Raw genomic sequence first — 20,283 nt, 5'->3', positions numbered from 1 at the left:
AGGAAGCCTCCTGACATGCAGGTGAGGGCTCCCCTGGGGCCCTACAGGGAGGAGGGTTGGGGGAGGGGGAGAAAGTGCCCCCTGCCCCCCGCTGGATGGATGCCTGTTGTGACGTCTCACAGGCCTGGTCTACAAGCTGCTATTGGAGTCTAGCTAGTTTTGCTTGTGGTGGGCCAGGCACTTGGCCTGCCCGAGGTACATTCTCCTAAGGCTGAAGGGCACGAAGCAGCTGCTCACGAACTAAGAGGAGAGGCAGTAAAGAGGTTAAGCATGCCGGGCTTTGAATCCAAACTCCACTATATGCAACTGGGGTTACCTCGGGAGAATGTTCTGGGCTACCGATGGGGTAGCATCATGGTGAAGCTGTGCGTGGGAGCACCTGGGAGACTGCCAGCCCCAGGGGAGGCGCTGCGGAGGGACAACCGCCTCGGTCCTGGCTACCATTCAAGCCTCGGAGAGCCAGACTCCGCAGCCTGGCTTACCCGGCACTACCTGCGTCTCCCGAGCAGCGCAGCGGGGCCCGGCTCCTCACGGGGCCTGGAGATGGAGGCTGGCAGCAGAGACGACGACAAGTGTAGGAGTCCGGGTGGCTGCACGCACGACACACTAACTTTATTCACATTGATACAAAAGTAGATTTCTCTAGAAATGGTCTCTTGTGCCAGAGGGCGAGAGTGGAGTGGCACGTGGCAGGAGGGCAGGGGAGGGGGCCTGAGGAAGGCAGGGAGGGCAGGGGCCAGAGTGTGGGCCAGAGAGGCAGGGCGGCAGGCAGCGGGGGCTGGACAAGCAAGAAGGGCGGGGGGGGGGGGTGGCAGGCCCTCCACCCGGTTCCGTCCACACGGGCATCCTGGGAGCTCTCGGAAGAACGGGAGCTGGGGGCCAAGGAACTCAGGCAGGAGAAGGCTCTGGGTGGAGGACTTTCCTCTGCTCCTGGCTGGCTACCAGCCCCCCATGCCCCCATGGGACTTCCCGGGGGTAGGTCCGACCCTTCCCACATCCTCTTCTTTACACTTCTCTCAGACGACTGGCCATGCCCCAGAGGGACCGAGGCGGTGGGGGCGGGGGGTGAGGAGGGGGTACACAGATAGATGCTCACACAGGCAAAGAGGGAACAGAGGCTGGTCTGCCCACTGAGGGGCCCCAGGGGTCTCACTGGGGCAGGGCCTTGAGGATGGCGTTCACCTCCTCTGCCACGGCTGTCAGAGCAAATTCAAACTGGTCCTGGGGAAGGGCAGGGGGAGGATGGTCATGGAGAGGGGGTGCGGGCTTTTGGAAGGGGGAGCCGGGGAGGTCACTTGGGTGAGGGGGAGTCCTCCTGGGGAAGGTGAGGGCAGGTGGGGGAGGCAGGCTGTTGCTGGTTTCCCTGGGGGAGGCCGGCAGCTCGGGTCAGCACAGGGAGGAACAGTCACCTTAGAGCGGACGAGGCCAGGCCGTTGGTCACGGACGTGCTCCAGGGTGGCAGCGATGTCGATCTCCTTTACTCCTGGAGATTGAAGAGGGCACAGGGCTGCTCAGGGGTTGTCCAGAGGAGGAGAGGACCCAGAAAGCCTGGAGCGTCCTGGGCTGGGAGGCTTAGAGGACTGGGCAAAGCCCGGGGGTGTGATAACCGGTCCCTCCAGGAGCTCCTGTGAGCCTGGGTGCTGGGACAGCTCATCGGGGCGGGGCTGCAGGTGGTGGGGAAGGCCCTCACCTTTTGCCATGCGGTTCAGTACCATGTCAATGAGGATATAAGTGCCAGTCCTCCCTGCACCGTCGCTGAAACGAGAGATAATGACGGGCTCAGCTTGGGACCAGCAGAAAGGGGGAGGGGCAGAGGAGACAGGGAGGCTTGGGGTGGGGAAGATACTGGTGGGGCCGTTTAGGCTGGGCTTGGGGAGGGCATGAGCGAGCTGAGGAGGCAGCGATCATAGCCCCTGGGCCCTGGGAATTGGGCCTTGAGTGGGGAACCTGTGCCCCACGGGGTGTCACTTGGGTAGTGGGCCAGCCTAAGGACAGCCTAAGGACAGCCCTGGCTCAGTCCTAAGGTGGAAACAGCCAGAGGGGATGGGAATGGCCCTTTCCAGCCTCTGGCCAGGCTTTGGTTCAGGAAACTTTTTTCTTCTTCTTTAACCATTTAAAAATGCGAACACCAGTCTTAGCTCATGGGCCATTGAAAAAAAAACAGTTGGTACGTTAAACTTGGCCCTTGGGCTGTCGTTGGCCAGCATCAAGGGGCTAGGCAGGCAGCATGCATGGGAGATGTGCCCAGGGCGGAGGACCAGCGAGAGGGGCGGGAATCAGGAATGCCCCACCTCGGGGCCCTCTGGCCTGGGCTGCCCTGTCCCCTGTGATCCCCACCCCTGCCCCCAGCTCGTCCGCACGCACCTGCAGTGCACAATGATGGGGCAGGAGCGGCCCCGGTAGCACTTGTTCACTTTCCTGCAACAAGAAGTGGGTGTGAGGGCAGGGAGACACCAGCACACCCCTGGGGGCCTCTCTTTCTTCTTCTTCTCCCCACGTGCCCAGGGCAGAGGAGGGAAGGGGGCTGGAGGAATGAGTCAGGGCAGGAGGCAAAGAACCAGAGATGGTGTGGGTGGCCCTGGGCTTGCCTTGTCACTTAATGAGCTAGGTGCCAAGCGATGCACCTGGGAACGGCTGACTTGGCCTCTTTGAGCCTCAGTTTTCTTGTCTGTAAAGTGAGGGTGATAATAATAGTAAACCTCTTCTTAGGGTTCTCACCGTGACTGCGTGAGATAATCGATGTAAAGAATTAAGCATAAGGCATACAGTGGGTGCTCAATAAATGGTAGTACTATTAATGATACTACATCATATCAATAGCCACCTCTGCTAAAGTCCAGGGAGAATAGGCTCTCTGGTGACTTCAAGGGTGTCAGTCTTGTCACCTTCCTGCTCTGCCCCTCTGCCCTCCTTTACAACTGCCCAGGCTGTTCCCCTCCCCACTCAGGCCCTTGTAGTCCTCACTAGCAATGAGGTCAGGTAGCCATAGGCACAAAGTTCTTTTGACCAGGGGAGGACAACCTCTCAGCTCTGAATGTTATGCGGCTGTCTGTCTCCCGGAATCAGCCTCATCTCAGCACAGGTGCTCTGTGGTTGGGTCATATTTAGACTTGGGGTCCACTTGGACCTCAGACTCTTTTCTGTTACCCTGACTGCTGCCCTCTCAGCAGGGAGCAGGGGATTTCTCCCTTCCTCGGTGGCCTACTCTAACCTGCCCTTGTCCCTTATGACTTTCCTGCTTGGAGAGTTACCTGCAGAATCCTGATACCCTCAGTGGGCCAGGACCAGGGAGGGGGAAGCTTGGAACTTAATGGTCTACCAGTGTGATTCCCCCAGACCTGCAAGGGCTAGGTGACTCTGAATGATTTTACAGGAGTCCACATGATTTTCTAGCAAGTTGTCTCATGTGTTAGAGAGCTGGGGTTGAACAGAAGTCTCGGCAGTAGCTCCCAATTGTTTAATAATAATGACAATGAATCGTATCTAGAATTCATCGAGCCTTTGCTGTGTGCCAGGCACTTAAACGAGATTTTACAGACTTTATCCCATTGACTCTTGTAACAACTCCCTAAAGTATGGGTCATCATCCTCATTTCACAGGTAAGAAAACAGAGATCAAGAAACTTGTTTGGGGTCACTTTTTAGCACTTAAAAAAAAATTAGTGTGCCTTCCCTCTGGTAGACCTTTAGCAAACCATATTTATTAGGCAGCAGTTAATTTGCTCTGGGTGTCCAATGGCAACTGAGTTTACATACTTCTGGCCTAAAGCAATATAATCTTTTAGCTTACCTGTGCGGTCTTAAAAACGCTCCATGCACTAATTCTATAAAGACTTTTTTAAATGTGGAAAACAGAAAATAGCTCTATGACCCCTGGCATTGCTTTTGAGAAGCCCACGTCTCGGGCTCCAGGGGGCCCAGTTAGAAACCATCATCCTGAGGCTCAGAAACTATCCCCAGCTGGGGCGCCTGGCTGGCTCAGTGGGAAGAGCATGCGATCTTGGGGTCCTGAGTTCGAGCCCCACATTGGGTGTAGAGATTACTTAAATAAACTTAAAAAAAAAAAAAGAAAGAAACTATCCCCAGCTTCCCAGCCCAGCTCTGCTCCTCCGCTCTCTGCCCAGCACCTGGAGACCTCAGGCCAGCCTGGCAAGAGGCAGAGAAGCAGGTGAAGGCTGCAGTGTGGGCGAGGGGGGAGATTGGGGGTGCTGGAGGACTGGCCTGGTCGGGGGGCTGTTGTCAGAACAGGCAAAGTCCTCTAGTTAGCTTCCTGTCCCGGCCTCCACCGGCTCCCCTGAGTCCCCAGCAATCCCAAGATCCTCCGCACTGCCTTTGATAGTGTTCGTCTGCTCCGAGTCCCTCGCCGCCCCCACCCCTAGCCCCCAGCTCTCCCAGCAGCCTTCATGGGGCCCCTGGGCCCACAGTCCTGATTGGATTGTCCTGTCCATGCAGCGGCCACGCCTGCCAATGATCACTTTTGTGACTATGCAACTGGAGAGAGAACACTAGCTGCAGATCACAAAAATGACACTGGCAGCCGTGAGAGGGAGAGAGACAGAGGAGGAGGGTGGAAGAAGGACAGAAGGACAGAGTGGGGAGACAGAGGGAGGGAGAGACGGAGAGAGGCAGAGCGGGCAGGGAGGTGGAGAAAGCAGGAAGAGAGGGGATGGAACAGGGGAGAGCTGCAGGGCAGGAGAGATGGAGATACAAAGTGGGACAGACTCAGAGACAGTGGGAGAGACAAAGAGATGAGGGGAGAGGCAGGGGGAGGGGTGAGAGAGGGAAAGGAAGGAAAGACAGACGGGGGAGAAATAACAGGCCAAGAAACAGCGAGGGATAAAGAAGGACAGATGGGCAGGAGGGAGTGAGAGCCGAGGGCATAGCAGACCCAGAATATGCTGGAGATCCCCAATAGCAGCACAGGAGGCAACGAACAGGTGAGACAGGAGCCGGGACCCAGGAGAGGGAGGGAGCTTGAACTCAGGTGAGCCCTTCTTGGCGGCGGCGGGGGTGATGGAGGAGCCAGACGCGGGGAGGCAGGGAGAGAAAAGGGGCGAGGGGGACACAGCAGGCAGAAGAGCAGAGAGCGGGAGCACGCGGGTGGAGGGATGCGTACAGCCAGCCAGAGCATCAGTCCGGGCTTGCGGGGTCTGGACGGGGGCGGCTGGAGGTCGGAGGCCGAGGCTCCAGGTCGGGCTGGAGGGCCCGCCTCACAAGACCAGGGCCCCCAGGAGGAGCTGGTGGTCGGGGAGGCGGGGGGCGGCGGTGGGGACGCCCAGCTCCGCGGCCCCCGGCTCGCTTGCGGCTCTCTCCCCGCCCCGCCCCCCTCACCTGCGGAAGTCCAGCAGCGGCCGGGTGGACGCCGGAGTGCCCTCTGCCGGCCAGCTGAGGAAGTGGAACTGCGTGAGCGTGCGCGTCTCCTGGGTCTGCACGTTCTTCAGGTAGAAGCTGCGCACCAGGAAGTCCTCGCACCAGATATGCTCGGACACCAGGTTCACCTGCCGAGGAGTGGGCCCGGGCCTGAGCACGGCAGCGCCTCTCCATATCGTCCCAGCCTCCCAGGCCGGCTCAAACTCTACATCCTCCCGGAAGCTTACCCAACCGCCCGCTCCTACTGCCCCAGCTGTCCCCAAGACCCCTAGTTGTGTGTGTCGCTTATGGGCTGCTCAGGACAACGGGTGGCTTTTCCGCCCAGACACAGCTACTGTGGGCTTCTTGAGGTCAGACTTCCTCCTTCCTCACAGAGTCTAGCAAAGCGTCTGTGCTACACACACCAAAAACTTTGATGAGATTCTATTAATATTTTTATTCGTCTCTTTTCCTTTAAGCATGAGCAACACCAATAAAAAAAAAAGCTTTTAAAAAAAGACTGCTGAAAAGAAAAGAGAAGAAAAAAAAATAAAAGAAAAAAAGAAAAAATAAAAAAACAAAAAACCCAAAAAATTAAAAAAGAAAGAAAAAATAGAAAAAATAAATTAAAAAACAGAAAAAATAAAATAAATAAATAAATAAATAAAAATTTAAAAAGACGGAAAAAGGAAAAAAAAGAAAAAAAAAAAAGACTGCTGAGTGCTCATCGGATGATGAAAAACTACTATCCGGTGCTCCCCCAGTAATGAGAAGCTTCCGTTTTCTCTTAGTGTCTCCTGCTTTACAGGGGGTCACCTTCCACGTGTCAGGACTCTGTTCCTCTTTTCTCAGCTTTGCCTCCCCCCACCCCCCCCCCCCCCCACCTATCTTCTCTCCTAATGAAAAAGTTTGTTTCTATTCTATACGTGACTGATGGTTATTTCTTTCTTGGCTTTGGAAACTCAGAGGTAAGTGAGGCTAGATTAACGTAGGTCTTAATGTTGGTCTTTGGTTTTACTTCTCTTCCCTGTCTCATATACTCTCGGCTTCCAGCTTCTGACCTCAGTTTTGGTGGTTTTATAGTTTTATTTCTGTACCTTTCATCATAGGTCCCTACAAATGCTTTCTGGCCCTGGCTTGACACACACGTATAAAGGTATAGTACATGTATGTGTGTGTGCATGTGTGTATGTGCATATGCATTCATACATGTATGTATGGTTCACCGTCCACTGTCTCCATTCCCATCGTCCCCCGGCCATGGGGTCTTGCTGACCTCATATACGTGGTAGAGGGAGGACCCCTCATCTGGCCAGTAGCGGTCACACTGCTTGACACCATCCTCCACCAGTGGGGTCAGCATGACGATGACGGTGCAGCCACTCTCCCACACCATCTAGGGACAGAGACGCCATTCTAACCTCTCCGGCTGCCCTCAAAGACCACTGGTCCCTGGAGAAGCCCTCCTTCCAAGAACTCACCTGCCAGAAGTCTGCAATGGTATGGGACAGTGGGCCCTGTGTGGCTATGTAGGCTGGCATTCGCGGGTCGTGCTCGATCTGGGGCAGGGAAGACACATCAGGAGTCAGAGTGGGAAATGCTACAATGGAGAGGCTTGGTCGGAGGGAGCGGGCCAGGATCTGGGAGAGCTTGAGAAACCCCCATTTCCACGCCAGGATATCAGGCCTCATAATTCCAGGGCGTCAGATGGAGCAGATGGTGACCAGAAAGAAATGGAGTTTATGCAGGCAGGATAAAAACGGGGCGGAGGAGGGGGCTGGAGCCAGGGCCACTTACAATGGGGCTGGCATTGATGTAATCACTCCGAGAAGGGCTGCTCTCCACCTTCAGCTTGATGCGAGCGTGATCATCTGCACAGACCCCACATCCCACCTCAGATGCCCCTCCAGTTATTGGGGTCCTGGTACCTCTGCCACTTGGCCTGAGCCAGGAGCCCAGCCCTTCCCCCCAAGCCCTCCAGGGCTCCCAGCAGACAGAGCTGGGCCGGTTGACCAGCAGGACTCACTCACAGGGCAGGAAGTCGGGGTGGCGGTTCTTTTTGACGTTGCCCTCCCCCTGGGCCGTGGCACAGGTGTTGGGCTCTGCCTGGTAGGCACACAGGGCCTGCCACTCCTTGGCTAGGCGGTCCCGGTTCCGCAGGTGGTCCTCCATGTACGCCTGCAGGGATACCACAGCCTGGCTCTGGCCCTGCCTCTTCTAGCATCCCGTCCGTTCAGCCCCTCTGGGCCCCGGGCCTGTCCTGACCAGGATCATGTGTCCCGTGGAGATGTCCATGTTGGCCTGGGCGGGCTCCTCGCACCAGGACGGTGTGCTGCTATGGGAGCTGGGGCTGGCCTGGGCCGCGTCACTAAACTGGGAGGACACGCTGCTCACGCGAGAAGGCTCCGGCGGACCCTCCGCCCGGTTGAACAGGGACTTTGTGGCCATGTGCTGGCGGCACAGGTCCTGCGGGAGAAAAGGTCAGGCAGGGCCCCAGGGCCCCTGAAGCCCTTTCAGCATCGTCCTGGGCTCCGTCCTAGGCTCATCCTGACTGATTCTGTATGAAACCCATCTCCTCTGGGGGAGGCTCCGCTGCCCTGGTCCTCATTCTTTTCAAGGCTGTTCTGTTTGGGTGGTGCCTCTGACAGCCTCAGAGAGGAGAGTGGAGTCCCAGAAGTGTGGCCCTGGAATGAACCTTAGGAAGCGTCTGCTCCCAATTCCCGTCCACTCAAAATGTCCCCGCAACGCCCCTGCTTGGGTTTCTGTAGCCCCAGCCCGGGTATTCCCAGGCATGGGTGCTCACTCCCCATCCAACACCCCACCCTCACCCCATGTGAGACCCAGACTCCCAAGGCCCTTCCATTCCCTCTCATCTACAGGCTTTCGGGGCCACACACCTGGTACTCAAAGGTAGTGTCACCATGGGCCCCCTCAGGCCCTAGGGCTGCCAGGCGCTCCTTGTCCCGCTGCCGTGCATGCTGCCGCACACACAAAGCCACGGCCAGAGCCACCAGCAGCCCGGCCACACCTGCCAGGGCCACCAGAGTGAGCAGCACTGAGCGCATGGGAGAGGTGCTGCGGGCTGGTCGGGGAAGGACTGCAGCTGCCTCCTCCCTCTGTGGGAACAAGGCTAGAATCAAGGGGGGCAGTGGCAGGGGAGATTTAGGAGCTGATCCTCAACCCCTGACCCCCCATGCCACGCTCCCTGCTAGGGCGTCTCCGAGGGCAAAGCTGGGAGGGCAAGGGCATGGCGGCACTGGCAGAAGGGCTCAGATAGACCCAAGATCCTCCTTCTCGATCCCCATCGGACCAACTCAAGCACACCGCACTGCCTGAAACTTAGTGGATGACCCCCACTAGGAGTTTTTGCATTTAAAAAATGAATGTAGAGGAGTTTGGAGAGTCGCAAGGAATCGAATAGTAGAATGTGAGGCATCAGTGTTGGATGCAGAATAGAAATCTATTTTGAGTTTAATGTCCTTACTGCATAGCGTTTTCCCTTGGGATTTAGAAACTTTGCTCCATAAGGCTATGGACACCTCAGGTGGTTCTTCCAAGCAGGAGGCCTTCCTACAGGAAGACTGGTCCTGCCCTTGAGGAGGAGGAGAAGGGGGGAGAGGGAGGGAGGGAGGGAGGGAGGCAGGAGGGGCAGCCACTGGGGCCATCTGCTGGCCAGAAAGTGAACCGCATGGGGAGGGCTGCTTTGGCAAAGCCTGTGGGCCAGCCAGGTACATGAAGTTTCAGCTCTGGTTTTCCTGCCAAGTTTGCCCCCATCTCTTGTGGGCAATGTCAGCCCTCTGGGGTTTCAGCTGATTCTTCGGTTAGCTCATACCTGTCCCACTCCTGTCTGCAAGATCTGGAGCCCTGTCTGTGCTTCCAGTTCCGACTTCACCAGCCCTGCGGGGAAGCTGTGGGTCAGACTCTCTCCAGCTCCATGTGGTCTCCACCCCACGTCATGCTATGCTAGGTGGCAGGCAGGGCCCGTGTGTGTTGGGAATATTTCAAGGGGGGCATCAGCCACAGGCCTGGGTATGTCCTACTAAGGCTGGGGCTGGGACCAGGCAATATTTACCAGCTTGCTGGGTCACATCAGCCAAAGACAGGTTCTGTTCATTGTGTCGGATGCGGAAGGTGAGGGCCGGTCCCACCACACTGCCAAACAGGAGCTACATTACTGCCTCACCCACCACAGACCCCAGACTGTAACAGAGAGGCCAGCTCTGGCCCTCTCCCACGAGAGGATGAAGCTGGGGCTGATCAGACATGCCTTACAGGGATGTTTGAGAGAAATGCTGGATGAGGCCAGCATCCAGTGCCTGTGTGTGTGTGTGTGTGTGTGTGTGTGTGTTGTGGGGGGCACCTTCAATGCAGCTAGGAGCATCTCTGACTCCACCTTGGCCACTTACCCAAGACTTTGTCTTCCCTTCCTTCCCTGAGCCCCTCCAGCCACCTCTCCCCTCAAGCTACCTTCTAGATCCTGGCTGCCCCAGCTAGATACCAGCCCCACCTGATGTTGATAAAGCTGCCCGAGGACACGTGCACATGCTCAGCTAGGATCTCCAGCAGCTTGACTCCTGCAGCCAGACTCAGGGGCCTGAAGGTGGAGAGCAGGGAGAGGAAGGAAAGTGGGGATCCTCTTGGCCACTTTCTTGAAACAAACTACCTCCTGGGCTACAGAGGAGCCCCCCTCTGTCCACTTCACATCTGGATTTCTGCTCTCTGCTTCTCGCCAGGCAGGCCAGCCCACACAACACCCCCTCCCCAGGGGAGCCGGTTGGGGGGACTGGAAGGCTTGCCCCGGCTGAAGCCCTTACTTCTGGTCAGTGACAATGTAGCCATACTCCTCTGCTGATGGCTGAGTTGCCGGCCGCCTCACCACCGGGGGCTGGCTCTGGCCCAGTGGACTTTTCTTCTCCAGCAGGACAGGTGTGGCAAGGTGGCTAGCAGCTCTGGGGGACTCGGAGGATCCAGAGCTCAGCACCCGCTGGGCTTTACTGGAAGTGGGGCTGGCAGTGGGGTATCCAGGCAGGGAGGGTGTGGGGGGTGGAGGCTCTGCCGTGCTTCCACGCTGCACCTGCTCCTCCGTTGTCTGTTTGGAAGAGAGGATAGAGGTGTGGTCTCTGGATGATAGAGGGGATGGGGGGGTTGGGGGTCCACATCTTAGGGACTCTGAGGTCCCTAAAGAGGACCTTGGGACTTGTTTCTTTCTACCCTCCCCCAGGACCCAGGGCAGCACTGGGCACAGAGAGGTCACCCAGAAAAATGAGTCAGGTGGATGAATGAATGAATGAATGAATGAATGAATGAATGAATGAATAAAAGATTGAATGAATGCAACATGATCAGTAATGATCCACAAGATGGAACTGGAGTGGGGAGAACCTCTGGAGTGAGGGAAGGTGGTGTTAGGAGAAATGAACAGGCAGGTAATGGTTTTAGACTTCTGTTTAGCCACAAAATCTCAGAAGTCGAACATGTGAAAAAGATAGAGCTCTTCAGGCTACAGGTGGGTCAGGAGCCTGCATGCAATTCCCCTCTTCACCTAGGGATCCTCAGAGCAGGGTCTGAAATGACTGTAGTGAAAAAAGCAGCAAATTGAGAATTCCAGCTTCTAGACCCAGCTCTGCCATCAAGTTGAGGTGAGATCTTAAGGCAAGGACTTGCAGGCTCTGGGCCCTGGTTCCCCCACAAATGAAGAGTGTTGGAAGATACGGATCTGGATCCCAATGCTGAGGTTTAGATTTGACAAGGGGGTTTGCTGCTAGGGGCACTATGGGTCAGGGAGGTGCCGCAAACTCACTTTCTTGATGTCAGCTCCAACATTTACAACCCCTCCTGTAGAGACAGGAAAAACAAGACTCTGGGCAAAGGGCCAAGGTGAAGGTCCATACAACACAGGTAGGAAAAAGGGCCAGCGACCCTGAGCCTGTTGCATCTGCTATGGCCTCTTCTTCCTCAGTCAGTGACCCAGCCCTGCCTTTGGTCTCATCCTAAGCATGGTCTCATGCCTGTTTGCTTCTACCTTATAATTGTTTTATCAGCTCCTTCCAGAGTTATTGGCCACACGTCTCAAAACTATTTGTCCAGTCCTCCCCCACCCTCAATTACTGGCTTCACTTAGCATTGGCCACTTCCTTCCTTAGAGGCTGTTCCTTGGTGCCTCATGATCCCTGCTCATACCCCCTGTTGGCTTATTCTTCCATTACTCCCCCCCTCCAGTTCTTTCCCGCTCTAACTCAGCTCACCACCCCACTCCCTTGCTTCCTGCCCCTGGCAGGCAATGACCCTGTGTTCGTGTCTCAAAAGAGCTCCCTTCTCTGCCCCCTGACCTTCCCCTCTAGGCTACTCCATGTGGGCTTGAGAGGTGGGGCAAGGGGCCATCATGTAGCTGGTGGTTGCTGGTCTCTCTGTCTGGACACTCACCCAGATTTCGTCCTGCGCCCTTGGGCAGCAGCTGCAGCAGGGTTGAGAGGGTGGAGAGCTGCTCAGGGGTCAGCTGACGCAGCTCCACCCCATAGCCCGCCAGCACAGCTGCCAGTCTCTGGAGAGTCACGTCTGCTGGGAGCCAGACACAGAGCTTATGGCGAGATGGTGGCGGTGAGGTGGTGCTGGCGAGATGAACTTGTGGGAGGCATTTGGGGGCGGGAGGGTACTAGCACACTTAAAAGCTTCTTCTCCAACCCCAGGACACTGATGCCCTCCACCTTCCAGCCCTTGCCCACACTTTGGGGGAATGGCCTTCTTAGGGCCAAGACCAAACTTCAGGCCCACCATGGACATCTTGACTCTCCAGCTGCAGAAGAGTTATGTTATCTCCACCCCGCACGGTATCCCCACTGCCTACCTAGTGCCTGGCATAGATTGGGTTGTCAGTAGACGTTAGTTAAATATATGATTTAAGGACAAATTAACAAATGCATGGGTCGTTAGGAAGGAGCCCCTGAATGCAGCCCCCACAGGAGGGGAACGGATGCTGAGAACTCTGTTACCTGGCAGCTCTGCTGGAGAAGGAGGTTTCTCCCTGCGACCTTCTAGCCCTTCCTCCTCATAGCCCTCTGAGGAATCCTGTGCCCGGCTGCTGTCCCCTTGCTCCGGAAGCCTTGGTGCCCTGGCCCTGCTGGGCACTGGCAGCTCCTGGGCCAGGTAGAGAAGCCCTGACTCCTGGAAAAGTTGACCAGGTGAAGGCCCTGGAGGGTCCCCATAAGAGTGGTCAGAGGGAGCCCCAAACATGCCCTTGGAGGCAGTTCTGCTGAAGAGGGTAGAAGGTTCAGCCTTGGGCAGGGGGCCAACACTGACCATCCCTGGTGAGCCCTCTGAGCCCCGGGAGCCATCGCGGGAGCCAAACTGTGGGGAAACCAGAGATCCGGGTAAGAGCAGGTATCGGGGCTCAGGGATAGGTGTTGGGGTGGGGCCAGTGTTTAAGGCTCACCTGATGGAACAGGTAGGGCTGCAGCAGGGCAGGTTCATAACTCAGAGCAGGGTGGGGGGCCTGCGGGGGTAGCAGCAGGTGCTCCAAGAGAGGAGGCAGCAGCTCAGCCTGCAGAGGGGAGAGTGGAGAGCCCACCCCAGCTCCACCCCCACCCACTGGAGGTTGAGGAAGCCGGTGCTGGGCTGCAGGGGTGGAGCCAGTAGGGATGCCCTGTAAGAGCAGCTCCCCAGCGGGACCAGGTCTCCTGGGCACCAAGCCAGATCTGGGGAAGAAAGCAAAGTGTACGTGTGTGTGTTGGTTGTGTGGGGCAAGGGCATACAGAACCTACAGGAGGCAGAGATGGTGGGACCAGACAGGCTCAGCAGTTTAGAGTAAACATGACCTCTTAAGAAATGAGATAGGCTCAGGGGAAGAGAGTAGCATGGGGAAGGGCCAGAGGGCCAAGCCTGGGCACAGGTCATCGCCTCCCTGGGAAGCATGCCTAGGTCCCTGAAACACAGCAGGGGAGGTTAGGGATGTGTGAGATGAGGAATGGAGGAGAGAATGGGTGCAGGAGAAGGCAGCCAGGTACCTCTATAGATAAACTATGGCTGGAGTCTGCCCCGTTCCTCCTGTATTCATATCCCCACACCTGGCTCTCCAAGTGTGTGGTCAAGCATTCAGTTCAAAGATTCAGTACTTCCCTTCCCCTCCCCCACCCCCCCGCCAACTCTGCCCTTCTACCCCACTCTGCCTTTTTCATCCTGCTATCATTATTGGGGCCCCATGGACCTTGTTGACTTTCCTCTGCTTGCAGGGTCTGAACAATGCCTTCAGAGGCCCTAACCACAGAAAGATGATGGTCTCTCCACATACACTTCCACATAGTAATGAAATGGAACATTAAACATTTTCCGTATGACAAAATTCTCATTTGTCCCATGCTGACTCCTTTGATGCTTCTTTTAAATTATGAAATGTCCAAGTTTTTCAAAACTTTTTTTTCCTGCTGTTTTGCTGGATCCCTGGGGCTCGCTCAGCTCATACTGAGCATGTGAACATGTCACATGACCACTCCTGAACCTCTTTTACCCATGCCTGAGGCTGCTGACCTTGATGCCCATTTCCCTCCCCCTTCCCTCTGTCCATCAGGACAGGACCACAGACCCACCAGCCTTGCCATGTTAGAGCTATTGAGAAAGGATGCCTACCTGTCCTTTGGACGGGGCTCTGGGGGGTGAAGCCTGGGGATGCGTTCCATCTCCTGGGAGATCACATACTGGGTGAGGTCATCGTGCCAGGACAATCCTGCCAGGGGACAGGATAGGGTGAGTTGGCTTGGGAGAGTCTGAGGGCCCAGTAACAGGGACCAGTGGAAATCAAAACCGCACTCCCTACCCTGCAGTGTATTGAGTTTGGCAGAGCAGAGGGGCAGTGGAGGTGGTCCAGAGACCTGGTGGGTAATCTGAGCTGTTCTCTTCCCACACTCAGGTACAGATTTTGGAGTCAGACTGCCATCAGTGAGACAAAGTTTGAATCCTCTGCCATTTCTCATTGTGCAACTTTGGGCAAATTGCTGAACCTGTCTGAGCCTCAATTCTCTCATCTGTAAAATGGGGGTTGATACCTCCTAAGATTGTGATAATTAAAATAACCCAATATAACATGGTAAGAATAGTACCTGTCACATAGTGAACTTTAAACAGCTGCTCTTATCATCATCATCATCATCATCATCATTATTATTTCTATCCTTTTTGTTGATACCGAAACTTACTTTTCTTTGTAAAGTGGGAATAATACATACTTCGTGGGACTATTGTGAAGATCAAGTGCAATCAGAGAAATGGAAGTGCTAACAAAATTCTAAAGCACTATACACATTTTAAACCTTCACTGCCACCACCACCACCACCACCACCATCAATCATCTTATGCTGGGGCAGATCTCCTGTCTGACTCTTTCCTTTCATGAAACTGCTCTCATGAAAGGTCAGTTACCTATTCTAAAGGCATAATCTCCCACTCTCCACCCCCATTTCTTCTTTCCTGCTTCTGAGTTAATAGTCTGTACTGCTCCTAACTCATATTCTAAGATTGACTAGCATCCATACCTGCCTTCTTGCTTCTGAACATTAGGTAACTCATCCTATCAGAGGCCAATTCCTCCACTTGAGCACTGGATTTCATCTCTTACTACCTACTCAAGAACATCTTCTCCGCAATTTCCCATATTTCCTACATGATCATTTTCCTCTGTTCTCTACTGAATTATTCCCTTTAGCATACAAACATGATGGAATTCCTTTCATCTTAAAAAGTTACTGCATGACCCCACATTCCTCTCCAGTGATCACTCCATTTCTTTCCTTTTCTTTGCACCAAGACTCCTTGAAAGTGTTCTCTCCTGGCTGTATCCAGTTCTTTTCTCTCCTTCCCTCTTAATCCACTCTATTTAGGATTTTATTCCCACCTATTCTACCAAAATATTTTCATCCAAATCACCAGTGACTTCTGCTTATCTAAAGCCAGTGGCCAATTCTCTGATCTCATCTTACTTCACATAGCATCATTATTTGACACTGTTGATCACTCCTTCCTCTGCAATACACTTCCATTTGATTTCTAGACACTGAACATTCTTGTTTTTCCTCCTACCTCCTTGGCTCCCCCTTCTCAGTCTCCCTTGTTGGTTCCTCTCCTTGTCCTGGTCCTCTTAATATTATAATTCTCTAGGCTTCTTCTTCATATACACTAAATCGTTTGGTTATCTCATCTACCTCATGGGTTTAATTGTCATTAATATGCCAAAGAATTCCAAATTCCTATCTCCACTCCAGAATCCTCCATCTCTCTTTCAAAATCCAATCTCATACTCTCAATTTCCCACTCTACGTGAATGAATATCTTAAATTCAGTATATTCAAAACTGAACACCCCTCCCCAGGTTGATCCTTTTGCATAGTTAATGACATCTCCATTTACCCAATTATTCAGGCAGTAAAACCTGGTGTCATCCTCAACACTTCCCTTTCTTTCACAGCATTGTCCAATATTTCATGAAATCATGCTTACTGCCTTTAAAATATATGCAGAATTCTGTCATTCCTTTCTACCTCCCTGCAACCACCTGATCCATGCCACATTCATCTCTTACATGAGTTATTGTGGTAGCTTTTCACGATCTCCCTGCTTCTACCCTTGACTCCCTTCCGTCTATTCTCAACAAGAACAAGCACGATCCTTTTAAAGTAGAGGTGAGGGGCGCCTGGGTGGCTCAGTCAGTTAAGCAACTGCCTTCGGCTCAGGTCATGATCCTAGGGTCCTGGGATCGAGCCCTGCATCGGGCTCCCTGCTCGGCAGGAGGCCTGCTTCTCCCTCTCCCACTCCCCCTGCTTGTGTTCCCTCTCTCGATGTCTCTCTCTCTGACAAATAAATAAATAAATAAAATCTTTATTTTTTTTAAGATTTTATTTATTTATTTGTCAGAGAGAGAGAGAGAGAGAGAGAGAGAGAGAGCAAGTGAGCACAAGCATGGGGAGAAGCAGGCAGTGGGAGAAGAAGGCTTCCTGCTGAGCAAGGAGCCCGATGTGGGACTCGATCCCAGGACCCTGGGATCATGACCTGAGCTGAAGGCAGACGCTTAATTGACTGAGCCACCCAGGTGTCCCTAAATAAAATCTTTAAAAAATAAAATAAAGTAGAGGTGAGTTTATGCACCCCTATGCTCAAAACCTTGTCATGGGTTCCTCTTTTACTCAGAGTAAAGACAACATCCATCCATACATTCTCTTATAAGTCCCTATGATGATCTGCATCCCTTCCCCCAACACCTTCCACTTTCCCTCTCTATCACTCCTCTACAGCCAGACCATGGAGGTGCTCTCCATGGTATTCCTCAAACTCATGATCCTGCTTTAGTAAAGGCTTTTCTAGCTCTTTGATCAGGTTGAAACATTGCCCCCAGATAACCTTCTGGAAAACACCTCCACTTCCTTGATGTCTTTGTTCAAATTTCATAGTCTCAATAAGGTCTACCTTGACCACTCAATTTGATACTGAAGCTTCCCACCCCAACATTTCTGACCCTTTTATCATGCTGTAAGATTTGGTTTTTTTTTCTATGGCACTTATCACCTTATAATATACCATATATTTTCTAATTTATATATTGTATTCCCCTTACCCCCCAAAATGTAAGCCCCAGTAGACAGAGATCTTTGTCTGTTTTATTCCCTGATACATCCCAAGCACCTAAAACTAAGCTTGCCACATAGTAAGTATTCAATAAAAGTTGTTGAATGAGTGAATTTGATGGGTGGGGTGTTCTCCTGGCTGAGGACTCCAGAATTCATGGTTCTGGAGCACTCAGACAGTTTCAGGGAGCGGGCTGGTCCTAAGGAGATGGACACTGGCCTCTTGCAGTGGCTCCTTCTGTGAAGGCCTCCTCTAGACTCCTCCAAAGAGTCCAAGTGTGAATAGCCCATCTCTATGGTGAACAGCCCAAGACTCCTGTCTTGCCCCCTTCTCCAGCAAGGTCTGGAAAGGTGAGGCTCTAGAAGTAGGCGTGATAAGAATGTTTCATGGGGGCGCCTGGGTGGCTCAGTTGGTTAAGCGACTGCCTTCGGCTCAGATCATGATCCTGGAGTCCTGGGATCGAGTCCCACATCGGGCTCCCTGCTCAGTGGGGAGCCTGCTTCTCCCTCTGACCCTCCCCCCTCTCATGCGCTCTCTATCTCATTCTCTCTCGCAAATAAATAAAATTAAAAAAAAAAAAGAATGTTTCATGAAGAGAAATTCTTGAGTCAGGTGGTCCCTCACTTCCCCACCCTTATCTAACAAAGCCCCAGTGTCTTTCCTTCAGTACAGATAGACCTCACCTTGGGACATGAGCTGTCGAAGCACACTTTGTAAGCGCTGAAGAACTGGAGAGGTGACTTGCAAAAGGGGCCGGGCCTGCCCCACTCCCACTTGGCACTGTCCAAACAAGCCATCTAAGAGCACAAAAGTGGTGTCAGCAGGGTGCTTGGACAAGAGGCTTTCCAAAGTCCAGGTTGCAAATGGGCATCACTCTCTCCATCTCCTCTCTTGGCTTCAGAGAACTCTGCTCCTTCAGGCCATTCTCTCTTCTCCCCAAGACTGGACTGGTATCCCTTCCCCCTTCCAGGCCTCCCGCACACTTCTTTCTTGTTGTGCCCCCTGTCTTGTAAATCCTATGCCTGGGCCTCACTCACCCTGAATACAGACTTCAAGGTGAGAGCAGAGTCTGCGGTCAAACAGACAGCCTGTAGAGGGAAAAGCGAGCAGAGGCTCAGACACCCACACACATAGAATGGTCAGAGGAGGGACAGGCTGGGAAAGGGGGAAACAGATGGGGTCCATTCTTTCGTCCTAAGAAAGGCTTTAAGCTGGGAGGAGAGTAGGGAAGAGGCTTAGAATTCTTAAGAAAAGGAAGCACAGGATCTGGCTTTGGATTTTAAGGATCTGAGAGTCTGGATCCTTTCCCTAAAAGCCTCAGTTTGCTTAACTGAGTGATGGGGATAAGGCTTCCAGGTGCAGGGGGCAGTGGAGGATCATATACTTCTACTCTCATAGAATTACTATGGGGGGAATTTTTGGCCAAATTCTGAGGAAAGTGAGACTTTCCTCCCCAAATCTCCAAAAGCATTGTAACTACGATGGGCTGGGACTCAAAAGAGATGGAAACCCTAGCACACCTTCCCTCCGTGTGGGAAAGGGGTATGGGTGGGGTGTCTCTAAAGCAATGCTCCCCACACCATCCCTGCAGTCAGTGGCCCGGGAGCCGCTAGCGCTGTCCGCGGTGCTGAAGCTCTGAGTTGGGCCCCGCCGAGGGCCACCTAGCCTGGAAGCAGTTATGGGGGAGGGAAGGGTGCTAGGGTCAGGAGTCTCCACAAGACCTGACCCCTCCGCCGTTCCAGACTTCATTTGCCACTCTACCAACCCACAGGGCCACAGGAAGTACCTTGCATTGGCCTCCAAGCCAGGTGGGGAAGGAGGGTGTCAGACGATGAGGCTGCGCCCCTTCCCCCACGCGCCCCACCACCCCACCCTCCCCCGGCCCATGAGTCAGCGCTGACTGTCTCTGTCCGCTCAGATGTGAGTCAGCACCGGCTTGGCTGTGGGGAGGGGGACAGGAAAAGACCCTTCTCTCTTCACCCTCTTTTGCCGCCTCCCTTAGCCGTCCTCCTCTTATTGGAGATCAGATCGCAGCAATCTGCCTCTCTAAGCTTAAAGAGAAACCCTGGCCCCTCCTTCGGCCTGATCCTCTCCTAGGAGCTGGGACCCCCATGCTCGTGGCCCCAACTCCTACTGCCTGGACGTCAGGACTCCCTCTTCCTATCCCTACTTCCTACCCCCAATCCCTTAGCGCGTCACCACTTCTTTGGCTTCTCAGCGCGACTTCTCCCGTGGTCTTGTAGCCAGTCTCTAAATCCTTCTGTCCATATGCACCCCCATTCCTCCTCCCAAACCCGCAATCTTGCCCTGAGCCTGCTTCTCTTAGGTCCCGCCCCCGTATTCCCAGCCCCACCTCCAGGCCTACGCCCCTTTCCTCTCAGAAGCCCTCTCAGCTTCCTCACCTCCCAGTGCTTCCCCCTACCCTACTCCAGACACATATTCTACCTGAGCTTCCTACCTTCGTGACACCCCTCCCCCACACCCCACCGAGTTTTGCTCCCGGCACCACCCTCCACCCCCCGCCCCACCCCCCGCATTTCCTCCTGACCGTGGGCACTGATGGCGCTGCAGCCTCCCGGGCGGCTGCTCAACAGCAAGAGGCAGAGGAGCAGCCGGAGACCCCCGGGTCCCCCGGGACCCCCAGGCCGCCGCGGGCGCCTCATCCTTTTGGGCTCGGCGCGCTCGCTCCCCTGCCACAACCGCAGCGACGCCGGCCGGAGCCAGCCACAGGGGCCGAGGCGGGGCCTGCCACTCCCCACCCACCTACGAGGCGGGGTCTATACGCCCCTCTCGCGGCAACTTGGCCAACCCTGGGCGGGTGGTGACGGCATCTCCACCCCCGGCTCTTACGCGTATTTGCGTCATACGTGGCGTAAGAGCTCTGTCTTACGGAGGTGCGTACCCGCAGCTCAAGTCCTCCACCAAATAGTAGGCGCTTCACTAGATTTCCCACTTGGCCCCACCCCTTTTTGACGTAATGTTTCACCCCAAGGACTACCACCTCTATCACTCAATCCCAAGGTTGGAGAAAAGGGCTACAGTTGGGTGGGAGCCAGGAAATATACGTGAGTCTAAGTATAAGCCCTAAAATGAGCATAAAAGTGAGTAGAATAGGTACTGTTACGCCTCTCAATTGATGGTACTGGTATCATCCTTAACACCAGGGATGGTTATGCATGTGGGCCTGGATTCCAGTTTTAGCAATGCCACCTACTAGGAGTATAACTTTGGGCGAGTTGCTTAACCTCTCTGAGCCCAAATTCCCCATCTGTAAAAGAGATGTGCTAATAATTCCTACCTCAAAAGGTGGTTGTGGGGATTACTCGAGT

The 20,283-nt window shown here is 54.1% G+C and overlaps 1 protein-coding gene across 2 annotated transcripts; it reads right to left on the bottom strand.

Annotated features, from left to right (window-relative positions):
* Nucleotides 1-1,073: 1,073 nt before the first annotated feature.
* Nucleotides 1,074-19,617, bottom strand: PTPRN (protein tyrosine phosphatase receptor type N). 2 transcript variants are annotated; one of them, XM_035006586.1, is made up of 23 exons: nt 19,503-19,617; nt 17,992-18,042; nt 17,638-17,751; nt 13,969-14,065; nt 12,779-13,040; nt 12,339-12,693; nt 11,773-11,904; nt 11,150-11,184; nt 10,164-10,438; nt 9,857-9,943; nt 9,422-9,501; nt 9,182-9,246; nt 8,247-8,465; nt 7,615-7,815; nt 7,380-7,527; nt 7,147-7,220; nt 6,831-6,908; nt 6,626-6,745; nt 5,332-5,498; nt 2,365-2,418; nt 1,691-1,755; nt 1,410-1,483; nt 1,074-1,221 (listed from the first exon to the last, which is right to left on the bottom strand). In XM_035006586.1, the coding sequence occupies exons 1-23, from the start codon at nt 19,615-19,617 to the stop codon at nt 1,150-1,152; spliced, it is 2,940 nt and encodes a 979-aa protein (XP_034862477.1). In that variant the 3' UTR covers nt 1,074-1,149. The 2 variants fall into 2 exon arrangements, with proteins under 2 accessions (XP_034862477.1, XP_034862478.1); XM_035006587.1 differs by lacking the exon at nt 9,857-9,943.
* Nucleotides 19,618-20,283: the final 666 nt, after the last annotated feature.

This window comes from Mirounga leonina, unplaced genomic scaffold, assembly GCF_011800145.1.
Source record: "Mirounga leonina isolate KUSES-001 unplaced genomic scaffold, KU_Mleo_1.0 Mir_151, whole genome shotgun sequence".
NCBI classification, from domain to species: Eukaryota; Metazoa; Chordata; class Mammalia; order Carnivora; family Phocidae; genus Mirounga; species Mirounga leonina.
The sequence above is the reverse complement of the archived record's forward strand: the minus strand, read 5'-3'. Positions and strand labels throughout refer to the sequence as shown.

Excerpts from the sequence above, each read along its gene's own strand:
- PTPRN (XM_035006586.1), bottom strand. The coding sequence starts at position 19,617 with ATGAGGCGCCCGCGGCGGCCTGGGGGTCCCGGGGGACCCGGGGGTCTC. Across the intron at positions 10,439-11,149 it reads TTGGAGCTGACATCAAGAAA|ACAACGGAGGAGCAGGTGCA; the intron begins GTGAGTTTGCGG and ends TCTTCCAAACAG. Across the intron at positions 7,816-8,246 it reads ACACTACCTTTGAGTACCAG|GACCTGTGCCGCCAGCACAT; the intron begins GTGTGTGGCCCC and ends TTTCTCCCGCAG.